Source organism: Natator depressus, chromosome 13 (genome assembly GCF_965152275.1).
Source record: "Natator depressus isolate rNatDep1 chromosome 13, rNatDep2.hap1, whole genome shotgun sequence".
In the NCBI taxonomy this organism is placed as follows: Eukaryota; Metazoa; Chordata; order Testudines; family Cheloniidae; genus Natator; species Natator depressus.
Window position 1 is genome coordinate 15,566,776 of NC_134246.1, and position 13,422 is coordinate 15,580,197.

Sequence of the window (13,422 nt, forward strand, 5' to 3'; positions counted from 1 at the left end):
AACTTTTGAAAGAACAACCATACCATTTTGTTCAGAGTTACAAACATTTCAGAGTTATGAACAACCTCCATTCCCGAGATGTTCATAACTCTGAGGTTCTACTGTATATGGTAACACATAATGATGCTGTTTTGGGTTTTTGCATAGAAAAGCAAGGATGGGAGTACACTAACGCATTCTGTTGGTCTTTATTATTAATCACCAGCACACAATGTCAGGAGGTTAGAGTAATAATTGTATAAAGAGGCATGGAACATGGAAGTTTTATTTCTGTGCTGTAAGGAAAAATACACTATGCGACAAATATGTTTAAGGCCAGATTTTCAGAAAAATACTTTTGCACATGACTTACATGCACAGAATTTTCAATCCAAGCACACAAGTTTGGCATGTGTAAAAATGCACTTCCCAAAATCTGGTGCTTCACTTTTCTAATTTTTCTTACTTCATCTTGGTAAGAATGTCAATATCCACTGACTCTTTGGGACTTTTTGTCTGTGAAGCAGGAAAATAATTATTTTACGCAAGGGACATCAGATGCATGATCACAGGACACAAAAGGTCATTCTGATTGTATAGTGCTTGAAATGTGCTGAACACAATATAGAAAAACAGCAATACATGGGTGTTGTCCCAAAATGTTTACCATCTAAAGCCCAATCCTGTGACCACTTCAACTAGGCATAGTCTGGGATAGTAAATAGTATGCTAATATCTAGAACTACACCCATAAGTAAGTGTTTACAGGATCAAGCCCTACTTTAGACATGACACAACAAATGGGGTTAAACAGTATGGACAGGATTGAGTGACAAAGTGTAAATCAAATAAGAGCATGTGGTTACTCAGTTTAGGCATGTGCACATTTTGGTGATCCAGTTGGGAACTGAGTTATGTGAGTGTTTGGGTTCTTTGTTAATAATAGATGTGTTATCATTATAAAATGTCAAGAGGATGTTTGAGACTTAATAGCAAAACCTGCTCGTATTGCTTTGGATTCCCATCACTTTCAGAACATGCTAAATCTCTTTCCGCTTTTTCATTTCACAGTTAATGAAATTATCAGGAAGGAGTTTTCTGGACTCCCTGCCAGAAATCAGACATAGAAGAAGAGATTTGTGAGACAACTTTTACTGAATCCTTCCATAACTGACCTGTTTAGATCCTTCCACTGCCCCTTCAACCTCCTGCTTCCTTAATCGTTCATCTCAAGGCACCAATTCAATGCAAGGAACAATGTATTGGCATCAAGCTGACAGCCTTGACTAAGCAGCTCGCCACCTCTCTCTGTAAACATCAAAAGGACACCCTTCCTTTAGTCCAAAGATTGTATTGTTCTCATATAACACGGTATGTGTCTTGCCTGCTGCAAAAACATATAGATATCACAATAAGGGAGAAGAAAGGCGTCACTCCAGAGCTCTGTTCTACAACAAGTGTGGTTATATATTAGCACTTAATTCAGTGGGGATGGGAAATAAGGGTAGAGGGAGAGCCTGCGTTTTATATAAGATTAACAACACTTTGCATTTAAATAGCAACACCTTTCCATCCAGATCTCAAAGCCCTTTACAAACACAGGTTACACATTATTATTCCCAATGTTACCAATGGGGGTAACTGAGGCACCCAGCAGTTAAGTGACTTGCACAAGTCAGGCCACGTCTACACTATGGGTTCTACATTGATGGAAGGTGTTTTTCCATCGCTGTAGGTAATCCACCTCTCCCAGGGGCAGCAACTAGGTCAATGGACAAATTCTTCCATCAACTTAGCTGCATCTATCCCGAGGTTTAGGTCAGCAAAGCTATGGTACTCAAGGGTGTGGCCATGTCAACCTAATATTTTAGAGTAGACCAAGTCTCAGTCTTATCTGAGAACAGAACCCAGCTTTCCTGACTCCTACTCCTGTGCTCGGCACACCAAACTGTAGTTGACACGTGAATCCAAGACTTACTTTGTTGTTTTTAATCAGAGCTGATGTGCCTTTGAAGGCGAGGGATGCTTAAAGAAAATTAAGTTAAAAGAGCAAGTACAAATTTCTAATGAACAGCCCAAGTTAAAATAACCCCTGATAAAATGAAGCGGATGCATCTATTGGAGTTACAAAATTCAAGCAGAATTATGCCTGTCAAAAGACTTTGTGATTGACCCAAATTAGTGGTTAGCCAATACATTGACAGCTTTTAATTTTTTTTATTCTAGTAAAGTGCTGCTGTTTATTTTCATGTAGAACCTGCCTTCAATTCGTAACTGCTCTCATTTAGAAGCCACAACATTTAACCATGCAAGCTGCAGGGGAAAGTAATTACATCTAAAAGAAGCCACACATTTATTTGTCTTTTTTTCTTTTGCTTTGAAAAGCCAGCAGCAATTTACAGAAAGGCTGAACCTCCTTCTTAGTCTAATAAGTTAGCTATGTATGACTTCTAGCGCTAACACATAGTTTGAATATACTGTGCTCAAGAAAGTTAATCACAATAAGAAACAGAATATGGATAATATTTGCCATTTGCAGTTGCACAGCTAGTAAGCTTGTCAAGTTTCATGCTTTCCATTTTTAGTGTGTTATTGCTTCCGTGACATAATAAAAAGATATCATACCTGGATAATATAAATACATTAAGGGCTAACCATAATATTGCTGCAAATATGTAATAATCTTTTGTTCAATTAATGAAATCAATATCCTTAAGAGTGCTTGTAGGAAATCTGCAGTGCTAAAGATTGCTCTAGAAGGCACACTAGCTAAAGTCTCAAGGGTTTCAAAGCACAGATTGCCAGTACCCATGTGTCTACATGGTGACAGCATGAATTAGGTTGTATGAAAATATTAGATCAGCAGAACTTTTGTAGAATGTTTGCCCAATGCTGCAAGAAAGATAAGTGCATAGACCCCCATAGAATCAATACTGGGTTTGCACAGCTATTCTTCGTGAGTTTTGTTAAAATATATATTTTCTGCCACTAAATTCTACCACTAAAGCTATGCAACATCTTATATCCTGGAGAGAGTTAGTGGATAGCATTTCACTAACTCTGTCCAGGATATAAGCCTTTGCATAGCTTCAGAATGCCTGATTAAGAAATTGACCTGAACCAAAATCTTGGATCTTAAACAACCCGGGATCTTTGGAGTATCTGAAATCAGAATTTTGCAAACGGGAAAAACCAAAAGCCTGGATTCAAACCTTCTTAGGTCATTTAAAAGTCTGGGTTTATAGCCTGAACAGAATTTTGTGGCTTGCTTGAGCCCCTTTCTATTCCTAATCGAAAAGTTGATTAGATATGTGGCCTGCTCATGAAGTTTGCGTCTTCTTTTTTCAGGTGGGTCAAACATATACTGCTCATGTATACAGTGCTAGTGTAACACACAGACCAAGCAGGAGCATTTCTTGGAAGGTATTTTGCTTTGTACGATTAGAATCTTTTTGAGAAGATCATTTTCCCATATGCCATTTCAGCAATACAAAAGGTGACTGTCACTCAATACTGCCAGCAGTGGATATTTCAGTCTGCCATTCATATAGCCAGCTACACATGCTCCATCCGTAAATAATACCACAAAAGTATCAAGTCCTGGTCCTGTACCCACTGAAGTCAATAGACATTTTGCCATTGGCTTCCATGGGAGCAAGCCTGGGGCTTTGAATATGATGAATTAAAAATGACCTAGATGTAGTGGAATTATTGGATATTATTCAACAACTCTAGGTGCTCTGTTTTAATATGTTTAATTTCCTCAAAACTTGCTTTAATAATGCAGTGTACCATGAGCTATTCAAGATCTTTGGTTCTTTCTAAGGCAGATACAGTTCCAGGCAAAACATCCCATTGTTTCGAATTGTCTTGGTTCTCAAGGAGCAAAGTCATCTTGCACAAGTTGTTTATTTCAGCTGACTTTACTTGAGCAAGAGTGTAGTCCAAAGGAGTTTTCCAGTTTTACACAATTTGTGCACAGAAGTAATTTAAAGCTACCACAAAAATTACTTGGCAGATTTTTTTCCCATATGGACTCTCTTCTTGTTGGATTTTAACAAGCAGCACAAAGAAATATGTGAACTAATTATTTTGTTTACATAATAAATTGGCTAGATGGCATGTTCTAAAAAACACTGCCACTCATTAGGTGATAGTTTAAAAATAAAACCCCAAAAGGGACAGGTTTTCAACAGCATTATGCACACAAATAAATGCATGCCTGACTTGGACAAGTATATAGGGTAATTGCACACAGAAATCCACTAGAAACCTTGGTCATCTCAACACGCAATTACTCAGATGAAATGTGAAATCATGGTACAGGTGTTCCCATTAAGAGTGCCTAGCTGTTCTGGCACGCCCCTAAATTATCAGTTGAGCATCCTGCATCATTTCCCCATTTTACATAATTAGGCTTTTCTTTCCATGATACATTAATGTATAAACCACACAGGAACTAAGGCTTTGATCCTTACAATGTGACACCCATGTTGAGTTCCACAGAAGTCACATTGCAGGATCTGCCTGTTAAACATGCTCTCTCTCCTATTTTGGTGGAAGACTGGTTTTGTTTTTCTTTTTAAATCCATTGATCTTACATTTTCCTTCAAGAGCTAGGCTGGGTAGGGTGGGATAGTAATTTTTATGTGCTTCAAGGGTTCTGTTGCTGCTTGCATTAAGCTGGATGCTTTTCTTCCTAAAGTTTAACACATAGCTAATTAGATGTATTTGTGTATGTGCATATACACACATATGTTATATACTTGGGTTGCAATCCTGCAACTGGCACCAAAGGGACAGATCACTGTACCCGCATGATGTCAGCTAAAGGATCAAGGCTCTTCATACATGTATATAATATAGACTACATTTTAGTGGTTTTATTTACAGCTACATGTAGTCTGCTTATACTACTGTATCTGCTTTTCATCATTTTACATGCAAAACATTCGATAAATAATATAGTCTTAACTAACATCATATTTATTTCTGGAGAGAAGAAGGAGGATCCTAAGACACAGAGTTATGCAGTTTTATCTCTCAAAAATGTTATAGCTATGCTGAATAGCTTCAAAATATATAGTACTAAATTATTTTTTTTTTGTTTTGCTGAGCAGCGTTTTTCCAGTATTAATATTGTTACATAAATAAAAATTGCTCTCTTGCTCTCTCTGTAGAAACATTAGGTTCACCTTGGAAGAGTTAATAGCATTTGTGAGTAATTTGTTCTCACTTTATCTGGAAAATAGCCATATTTGCACATGAGGAAATTCTGTCTTTCCTCAGTTATCTGAATGTTTCACCACAGTGCCTTCCTGCTATTGTACCAAAGGCCCTCCAAATATACTGTCCTCAGGGTGAACAACTCTAATGCGTTTTCCATCAATGTTATACCATGCTAAGTACATGGGGCTCATTGGAACCCAAAGTTCGTCTAGCTGTCTTTTCCCCCACACACACTTTTCCATCCTAGCTTTGGCTGCGAATTACAGGATGCACTTCTATAAACTGTTGCATCAATTATATAAATACATAAAATAAAATAATCATTCTTGATACATAAACAATCTGAGAGTGTAATGGGAGTTGACAGCTATAAGGAAGATTTTATGTCAGCTACAAATGTTGTAAGTAAAGTTTGCCAGGGGAGTATTTGCTTGTGAAGAGATTTGCAATGAAATATGCAGCCCAGTTTTGTTTTTCTCCATGAGAATGAGCAAAATGTAAGATCTGAACAGCGGCAGTGGATTGAAAGTGTCTATTGTATGTGTTTTTATTGGTAGAAAGAATGTAGAAGAGCCATGTTTTTTGCACTTGCTTTATTTTTATCCATGTAAATATGTATTACTTCATTCTTCTTGTAGGAATACACCATTTTCTGAATGTAGTATATTTCCAAAGACAGCACTATGTTATTCTCTATTGTATAAAAATGCTGCTGCCTGATAATATATCTAAAACAGTTCTCAAAATTAGCTAGCATGTTTTTTAATATATTTTGTAATCCATATCTTAAAAAATAAAAGTGTCTATGCTTTTTATCTGCCCCAAATATGCAGCATCTTTTGCATTAGAAATGGTATTTATAAAGGATTGTTTTGCATTTTTTCCAAGTGGATTAATTTCTCTATGCATTTGTTACTGAACTTTTCCCCTATAAGATAAATGATTTCAAGTTGGTATTTGATAAGTGTTCCAAAGACTCCAAATGTGTTTTTGAACACGGTATTTTTCTAAATACTTCAATGTGACTTGTTTTCCCATGAATCAGTTTCCAAATTGCTACTTATCACAGAACAATTGTTTCTTACATGGATTCAAGAAAATGTCTGCCTAAATTTAAGATATAAAACTAGGTCACACACCACTAGGTTTGACCCATTTTAAATTATGTGATGGCTCAATTTAGTATCTACATTGAATGTTTGTTATTTATACTGTTTGTGCTTATGGAATTGGGAGAGGTGCCCACATTGGATTTAGAAAAAGTGAACCACAGATTCCCCAAAACTCAGTTACTTATTGTTTCCTATGGAATTTGTGGTGTGTTTTTTGTACTGTCCATGATTTCAGACATGCAATTCTAAAGCATTTAGTTTGATATGAAAAGGGATAGATACCAATGTACCAATTAGCTCTTAATACAATATGAACTATCCACTCCTTTGAACATTTCACATCAAGTTAGCAAACCTTTCTCTTACACCTGTGCTACTGTGTAACCCCAGTGAATGACAGTTGCTAACAATTTGCTTAACCAGCATCAATCTCTTGACTATAGTCTATGTAAGATTTGTAAAAGCGGCAGAGTCCTGTGGCACCTTATAGACTAACAGACGTATTGGAGCATAAGTTTTCGTGGGTGAATACCCACTTCGTCGGATGCATGTAGTGGAAAGTTCTAGAGGCAGGTATAAATATGCAAGCAAGAATCAGGCTAGGAATAACGAGGTTAGTTCAGTCAGGGAGGATGAGGCCCTCTTCTAGCAGTTGACGTGTGAACACCAAGGGAGGAGAAACTGCTTTTGTAGTTGGCGAGCCAGTCACAGTCTTTGTTTAATCCTGAGCTGATGGTGTCAAATTTGCAAATGAACTGAAGCTCAGCAGTTTCTTCAAAGTTTCTTCATATTTCTACCTGCCTCTGAAAATTTCCACTACATGCATCTGGCGAAGTGGGTATTCACCCATGAAAGCTTAGGCTCCAATCCGTCTGTTAGTCTATAAGGTGCCATAGGACTCTTTGCCGCTTTTATAGATCAAGACTAACACGGCTACCCCTCTGATATGTAAGATTTGTTTATCTATTTTTTAATTGTTCCTGGTGTGTAATCCAAAGAAATAAACTGGTACCTGACTAATGTTGCAATAAAGTTTCAAATGCAGGTGCTGGTAGCTGTATATGATCATATAGGCTGCCAACGAAAGGCAATCAGGGGAAAAGTTTATATTATGAGTTTCCTTCGCTAACTCCCCTGAAACTGCTACAGAAAAGCTGGAAGATTCCAGCAATAATGACCTATGCAGATGCTACATGGATATATTGAGTTTCCAAACAATCCATATATCCGTTGTAGAGTAGATGGGTTATTTTCAAATAGTACTAAGGACTAGACTGCAATGCTCATACTCATGCTGAGCAGTACCTTATTACATGAGTAGTCCAATGGGTGTCGGAAGGTTGGAGACTATGGGTGTAGTCAGGTGCTATTCAGTGTCAGTAAGGGTGGCATAATTGGGCAATAAGTAAGTAAATCAATTTTAAAAGTAACTATGTTCAGCTAACACTCTGCATTAAATGCGGATACTCTCCTGAAGTGAGCAAATGACTTACAAACAGACATTTACTACTAAACTGCTTGCGCAAAAGTCTATGTTTAAAAAGTGAAGAGGGATTTATATCACACACATTCCTATGCAAAACATTGTTAACCTCCAATTCAATGATTTTTCCTATCTGTAAAATATTTTTATATAGCTTGTACTATGATAGTTAAGCAATAAATCAAAGGACAACATCTGCAGCATGTGTGTTTGTGTGTTCTTAAATACCTGTATCACCTTATTTACAGTAATTAGGCTTGATCTTGTAACCTTCACTCTCCCGAATAATGCCGATGAGACTGCTTTAGTGGAGCTCTTCAGGCACGCTAGTATGAGTAAAGATTTCCGAACTGGCACCATTGTTTGCAAACTAGAGACTCAATGTCCCTCTGAATCAAGGTCTTCTCCGGTTTCTGTAGATCAGATTGAATTACATAGTGAAAAGAAATAATAAAGTCCATCCTTAGCTCTCAACAGTCATTTTCTGTTTTCCTAGTAAGAGAACCAAACAGGCCAAATTAACAGATGCTCTGTAGAGTGTTACAAAATGGTACAAATTTAAGTTCCATTTGAGCAAAGTATGCATATACACAGTTTACAGTTATTGGGGATGTGATCCGTTTAATTTGTGTTCATCTAAATCCCAACTGTGCAGTTTTTTTCTGGACACACTAAAAGGTACATTTTCAGACTGCTGTGCTGGAAAGGTACCCAGAAAACCCATTATTTCTTGGTAACAGTTAAGTTTATGTAGCATACGATTAAAGACATTTACCTTAACAAAATCAATATTATCCTTTGCATTTAAAAACACAAAATTTAAACCATATTTGATGCATTTGTTGGACATGGAAGCAAATGCTTCGTTTATTCAGGGCAAGAACCATGTGGAAGTTCTTAACTCCCATTATACTGCACAAAGGCTGGGAAGCCCATAAACCAGACAAGCTTAGCCAACAAAGAAGCTGTTACTGGCTAGGGGGAACATTTTATGATGAGCAAATACATGGCACACAGAATTTTAGCTGTATTCAGCAACAGGAAAATGCAAGTAACTTAACCTCGAAATTCCACAAGTAAGGCTGAAAACTTTAGCACCTGAGCTGATGCTCTCTGGCTTTAATTAATTTCTTGGGCCCAAAACAGAATCCTACAATGGTACCCCAAATTTTCATTCTTAACTGTGAATGTCCTGGATTTTGTCTAGTATGGTAACTTGCCAGTTCTCATGCTTCACTGTATAAATAAGTGATCTACAAGATTTTGACAAAAAATTTAATTTACTGCATTTAAGAAGCCCCTTTTCAGCCTGATACCACGCTCTTTTTATAAATACATCATGATGAATGTCTTGTTCTGTAATAAATGCCCTTTCAGCACCATTGCATTCACTGTACTAAGTTTAAACTGTTTGCCATTAAGGCCCCAAACTAGTAAATGTGCCCCAAACTACATCTTAAATCCTATTAGTTATCATGGTCCCCACTCATCATGATGACAGCTTAGATAGCATGAAGATGGGAGCAAGAGAGGCTGTCTTCTAGGTCCCAATGCATGGATGAGAAGAGAATGGCATTATATTTATTAGCAACCAAGGAACTTTTTAAAGAAGGGAAAGCCTATGGGCGCCACCATAACCAAAGGTTAAGACTGCTAGCACAGAAAATTGCTGGTCGGGGGGCAGCTTGGAAGCCCAGGGAAAAGGTAGCAGGTGCTGAGCTACACACAACTTGCACAGACACATCTGTTAGGGTGACAGCACTACAAAAAGGAACTCCTTATCCAGCAAAGGGTAGGACAGAAATTACAGCTGAAAAGGAGCTGGAGATCACAAAAATAAAATTGTCAGGCAAAGGAGTGAAGGCACATGGCATAAAATAAAAACTATTAGGGCCAGAACCTCAGCTGGCATATCTCCATTAACATCACTTGAGCTACAGTGATTTACACCAACTGAGGGTCTGGTTCCATAAGAAGTCAAAAGAGTAAAATAAGTGAACTGGAATCATAGAATATCAGGGTTAGAAGGGACCTCAGGAGGTCATCTAGTCCAACCCCCTGCTCAAAGCCAGACCAATCCCCAAACAAATCATCCCAGCCAGGGCTCTGTCAAGCCTGACCTAAAAAACTTCTAAGGATGGAGATTCCACCACCTCCCTAGGTAACCCATTCCAGTGCTTCACCACCCTCCTAGTGAAAAAGCTTTTCCTAATATCCAACCTAAACCTTCCCCAATGCAACTTGAGATCATTACTCCTTGTTCTGTCATCTGCTGCCACTGAGAACAGTCTAGATCCATCCTCTTTGGAATCACTTTTCAGGTAGTTGAAAGCAGCTATCAACCCCCCCTCCTCATTCTTCTCTTCTGCAGACTAAATAATCCCCGTTCCCTCAGCCTCTCCTCATAAGTCATGTGCTACAGCACCCTAATAATTTTTGTTGCCCTCTGCTGGACTCTTTCCAATTTTTCCACATCCTTGTGTGGGGCCCAAAACTGGACACAGTACTCCAGATGACACCTCATCAATGCTGAAGAGAAGGGAATGATCACATCCCTCAATCTGCTGGCAATGCTCCTACTTATACAGCCCAAAATGCCGTTAGCCTTCTTGGCAACAAGGGCACACTGTTGACTCATATCCAGCTTCTCGTCCACTGTAACCCCTAGGTCCTTTTCTGCAGAACTGCTGCCTAGCCACTCGGTCCCTAGTCTGTAGCAGTGCGTGGGATTCTTCCGTCCTAAGTGCAGGACTCTGTACTTGTCCTTGTTGAACCTCATCACGTTTCTTTTGGCCCAATCCTCTAATTTGTCTAGGTCCCTCTGTATCCTATCCCTACCCTCCAGCATATCTACCACTCCTCCCAGTTTAGTGTCATCTGCAAACTTGCTGAGGGTAATATCTGGTAGTGGCAGAGGATCTTTAATAATAGGCTTTACTGAAACATGGTGGAATGACAAATGTTGATGTTTACCAAGATATAAAGGAACAACTAGTTGGGGAAGTAATCCTGAACCTACAAGGATCCATAGAGCCTAAAGAGATACAGTTGGTGAGTGCAGAGGACCAGGCAGTAGAATCTATATGGATACAAAGCTCAAGTCATAAAAATACAAATCTACCACTTGCCTCCTGATAACGGGAAGGATACTGGGAGCACAATGTTGACAGTGACCAAAGAGGCAATTAAATCTAATAAGGAAATAGTAGTTAGTGACTTCAGCTGTCCACCGGTTTCTGGTCAAAGAACGATTTAAAGAGGCAATTTTTTTATGCCTTATATGATGCCTTCTGGAAACAGCTGGTTCTACAGAATACAAGAGTATAAAGGCTGCTCTGGATTTTGGGCCAAAATACGCATGCATAGGGCCCTACCAAATTCACAGTCCATTTTGGTCAATTTCACAGTCATAGGATCTTAAAAATGGTAAGTTTCATTATTTCAGCTATTTAAATCTGAAATTTCATGCTATTGTAATTGTAGGGGTCCTGTCCCAAAAAGGAGTAGGGGGAGGTTGCAAGGTTCTTGGGGGGGAGTTTGCAGTACTGCTATCCTTACTTCTGCGATGCTGCTGGCAGAGGCGCTGCCTTCAGAGCTGAGCAGCTGGAGAGCGGCGGCTACTGGCCCAGAGCCCAGCTCTGAAGGCAGCGCCGCCGCCAGCAGCAGCGCAGAAGTAAGGATGGCATGGTGTGGTATTGCCACCCTTACTTCTGCACTGCTGCTTCTAGAGCTGGGCCCTCAGTCAGCAGCCGCCACTCTCCGGTAGCCCAGCTCTGAAGGCGGCAGCACAGAAGTAAGGGTGAATGGTATGGTATTGCCACCCTTACTTCTGCACTGCTGCTGGCGGGGCACTGCCTTCAGAGCCAGATGCCTGGCCAACAGCCACTGCTCTCCGGCCATCCAGCTCTGAAGGCAGCTCAGAAGTAAGGGTGGCAATACCATGACCACCCTAAAATAACCTTGTGAGCCCCCTGCAACTCCCTTTTGGGTCAGGACCCCCAATTTGAGAAATGCTGGTCTCCCCCACCAATGAAATCTGTATAGTATAGGGTAAAAGCTCACAAAAGACCAGAGTTCACAGGGGGAGACCAGATATCATGGTCTGTGATGCATTTTTCATGGCCATGAATTTGATAGGACCGTACGCATGAGAGAGTTGGTTCAAGAAGCAATAGTGACCAAAAGTATAGTTACAGTCATTGTAATAGAATCATCATAATCAGGAGAGATACCATACCAAAAACCTAGTATTCACACACTAAGCATTAGGAAGGGGATGTTTACCAAATAAAAAGGAAAGGAAGCTAGTCAAAGAGACCATAATGTGTAAGTAAGGAAATTAAAATACATACAATTAGCACTGAGGCTATACCACAACAGTGTCACAGAAGACATGCATATTCTTAAATAAAAAAGGAAGCAAGAAGACCAGAGGAAGTGCTCAAAGTGTCCATGGTGTATGAACAGACTGACATATTAAAGCACACTACATTATCAGTTCCGGGTAGCGTACATGCAAGGATTCTAAAGGAATGTAAGAATCAGCTGACTGTCACCATGTCTACATGAGAAAGTTGAACTGGTTTAACTAAAGGTGTGAGTTTAAACTGATTTAGTTAAACCACTCTTATTTCAATATAAACCAGGCTTGTTTCAGTTTAGCTTAAGTCAATTAGGAATCAGCTTAAGGTTAGCTGAAATAAACTGCTCATAAACTGAAATAAGAATGTCCGCACAGGGGAGGTTGCACTGGTTTAACTAAATGGATTTTAAAATCAATTTAACTGCTGTAAACTTTCTTGTGTAGACAAGGCCTGAGTTACTATCAAAAATATGCAGTCTCCCCAATACTCCAGAGGATGGGAGCAAATGTGTTACCTATCTTTGGGAAAGACAATAGTAGTGAATCTGGGAATTACAGCCCCATGAACCTCACTTTGGTACCAGGCAAATTTACTGAAATGCTCATTAAAAGCAGGTTTATATGACAACTAAAACAGAGGGAATGACAGCTTCTTCAAGTATCCTTCCTGGCAAGGCTGTTATTAGGTTCATCTGAGCGTAGGGGCAAAGTTACCCAGCAACCCCCAGCTGCTGTGGAGTGAATTAATATAATACTGCCAAAGAGATTGTATTTTGGCTGATTGCAGCAATGGGTCTTGGTTCCATCTGTTCTCTTCCCCAACCACACACCTACAGCTCTGTCTGCTGCTGCTAACTAAGCCCCATTCTAGTTTTGTGGTCAAGTGATGAAAACAAATTAGTTTACCCCATCCGGTACAGCAGAAAGCATGCCTAAAACACACACGCACTATGTCAAAAATGGGAAGTCATTCTGAAATCTGTAACACACACACACACACACACACACACACACACACATGTTTAAAAAAATTAGAACTGGATAGTTGTGACTCTCATTTCTGTCATTGCACTGTCTAACAATGTCAGTGCTAGCCATACATGCAAAGGTTAGCATCATTTAGTGCAGCTGCTTCAGAAAGTCTGATTGAGACAGCTCAGTCTTTAAGGCAGCTTGCTCAGGACAGCTATTGATTAGGGTACTAGCAACCCCAAACAGTCTAGTCCTTGTTGACCTGCTGAGGAACAATCTGGATT

At 39.3% G+C, this 13,422-nt stretch overlaps 1 protein-coding gene across 3 annotated transcripts in view; it reads left to right on the plus strand.

The window, feature by feature from the left end:
• The window catches only part of NFATC2 (nuclear factor of activated T cells 2), a 131,495-nt gene extending 125,469 nt beyond the window's left edge, over positions 1 to 6,026 (plus strand). For 2 of the 3 annotated variants that reach the window (XM_074969979.1, XM_074969980.1), the window contains exon 10: positions 1,051 to 6,026. In XM_074969979.1, coding sequence (XP_074826080.1) covers positions 1,051 to 1,106 — 56 coding nt within the window. In that variant the 3' untranslated portion in view covers positions 1,107 to 6,026. The remainder of the gene's footprint in view (positions 1 to 1,050) is intronic. The other variant, XM_074969978.1, reaches the window with a different exon arrangement.
• Positions 6,027 to 13,422: the final 7,396 nt, after the last annotated feature.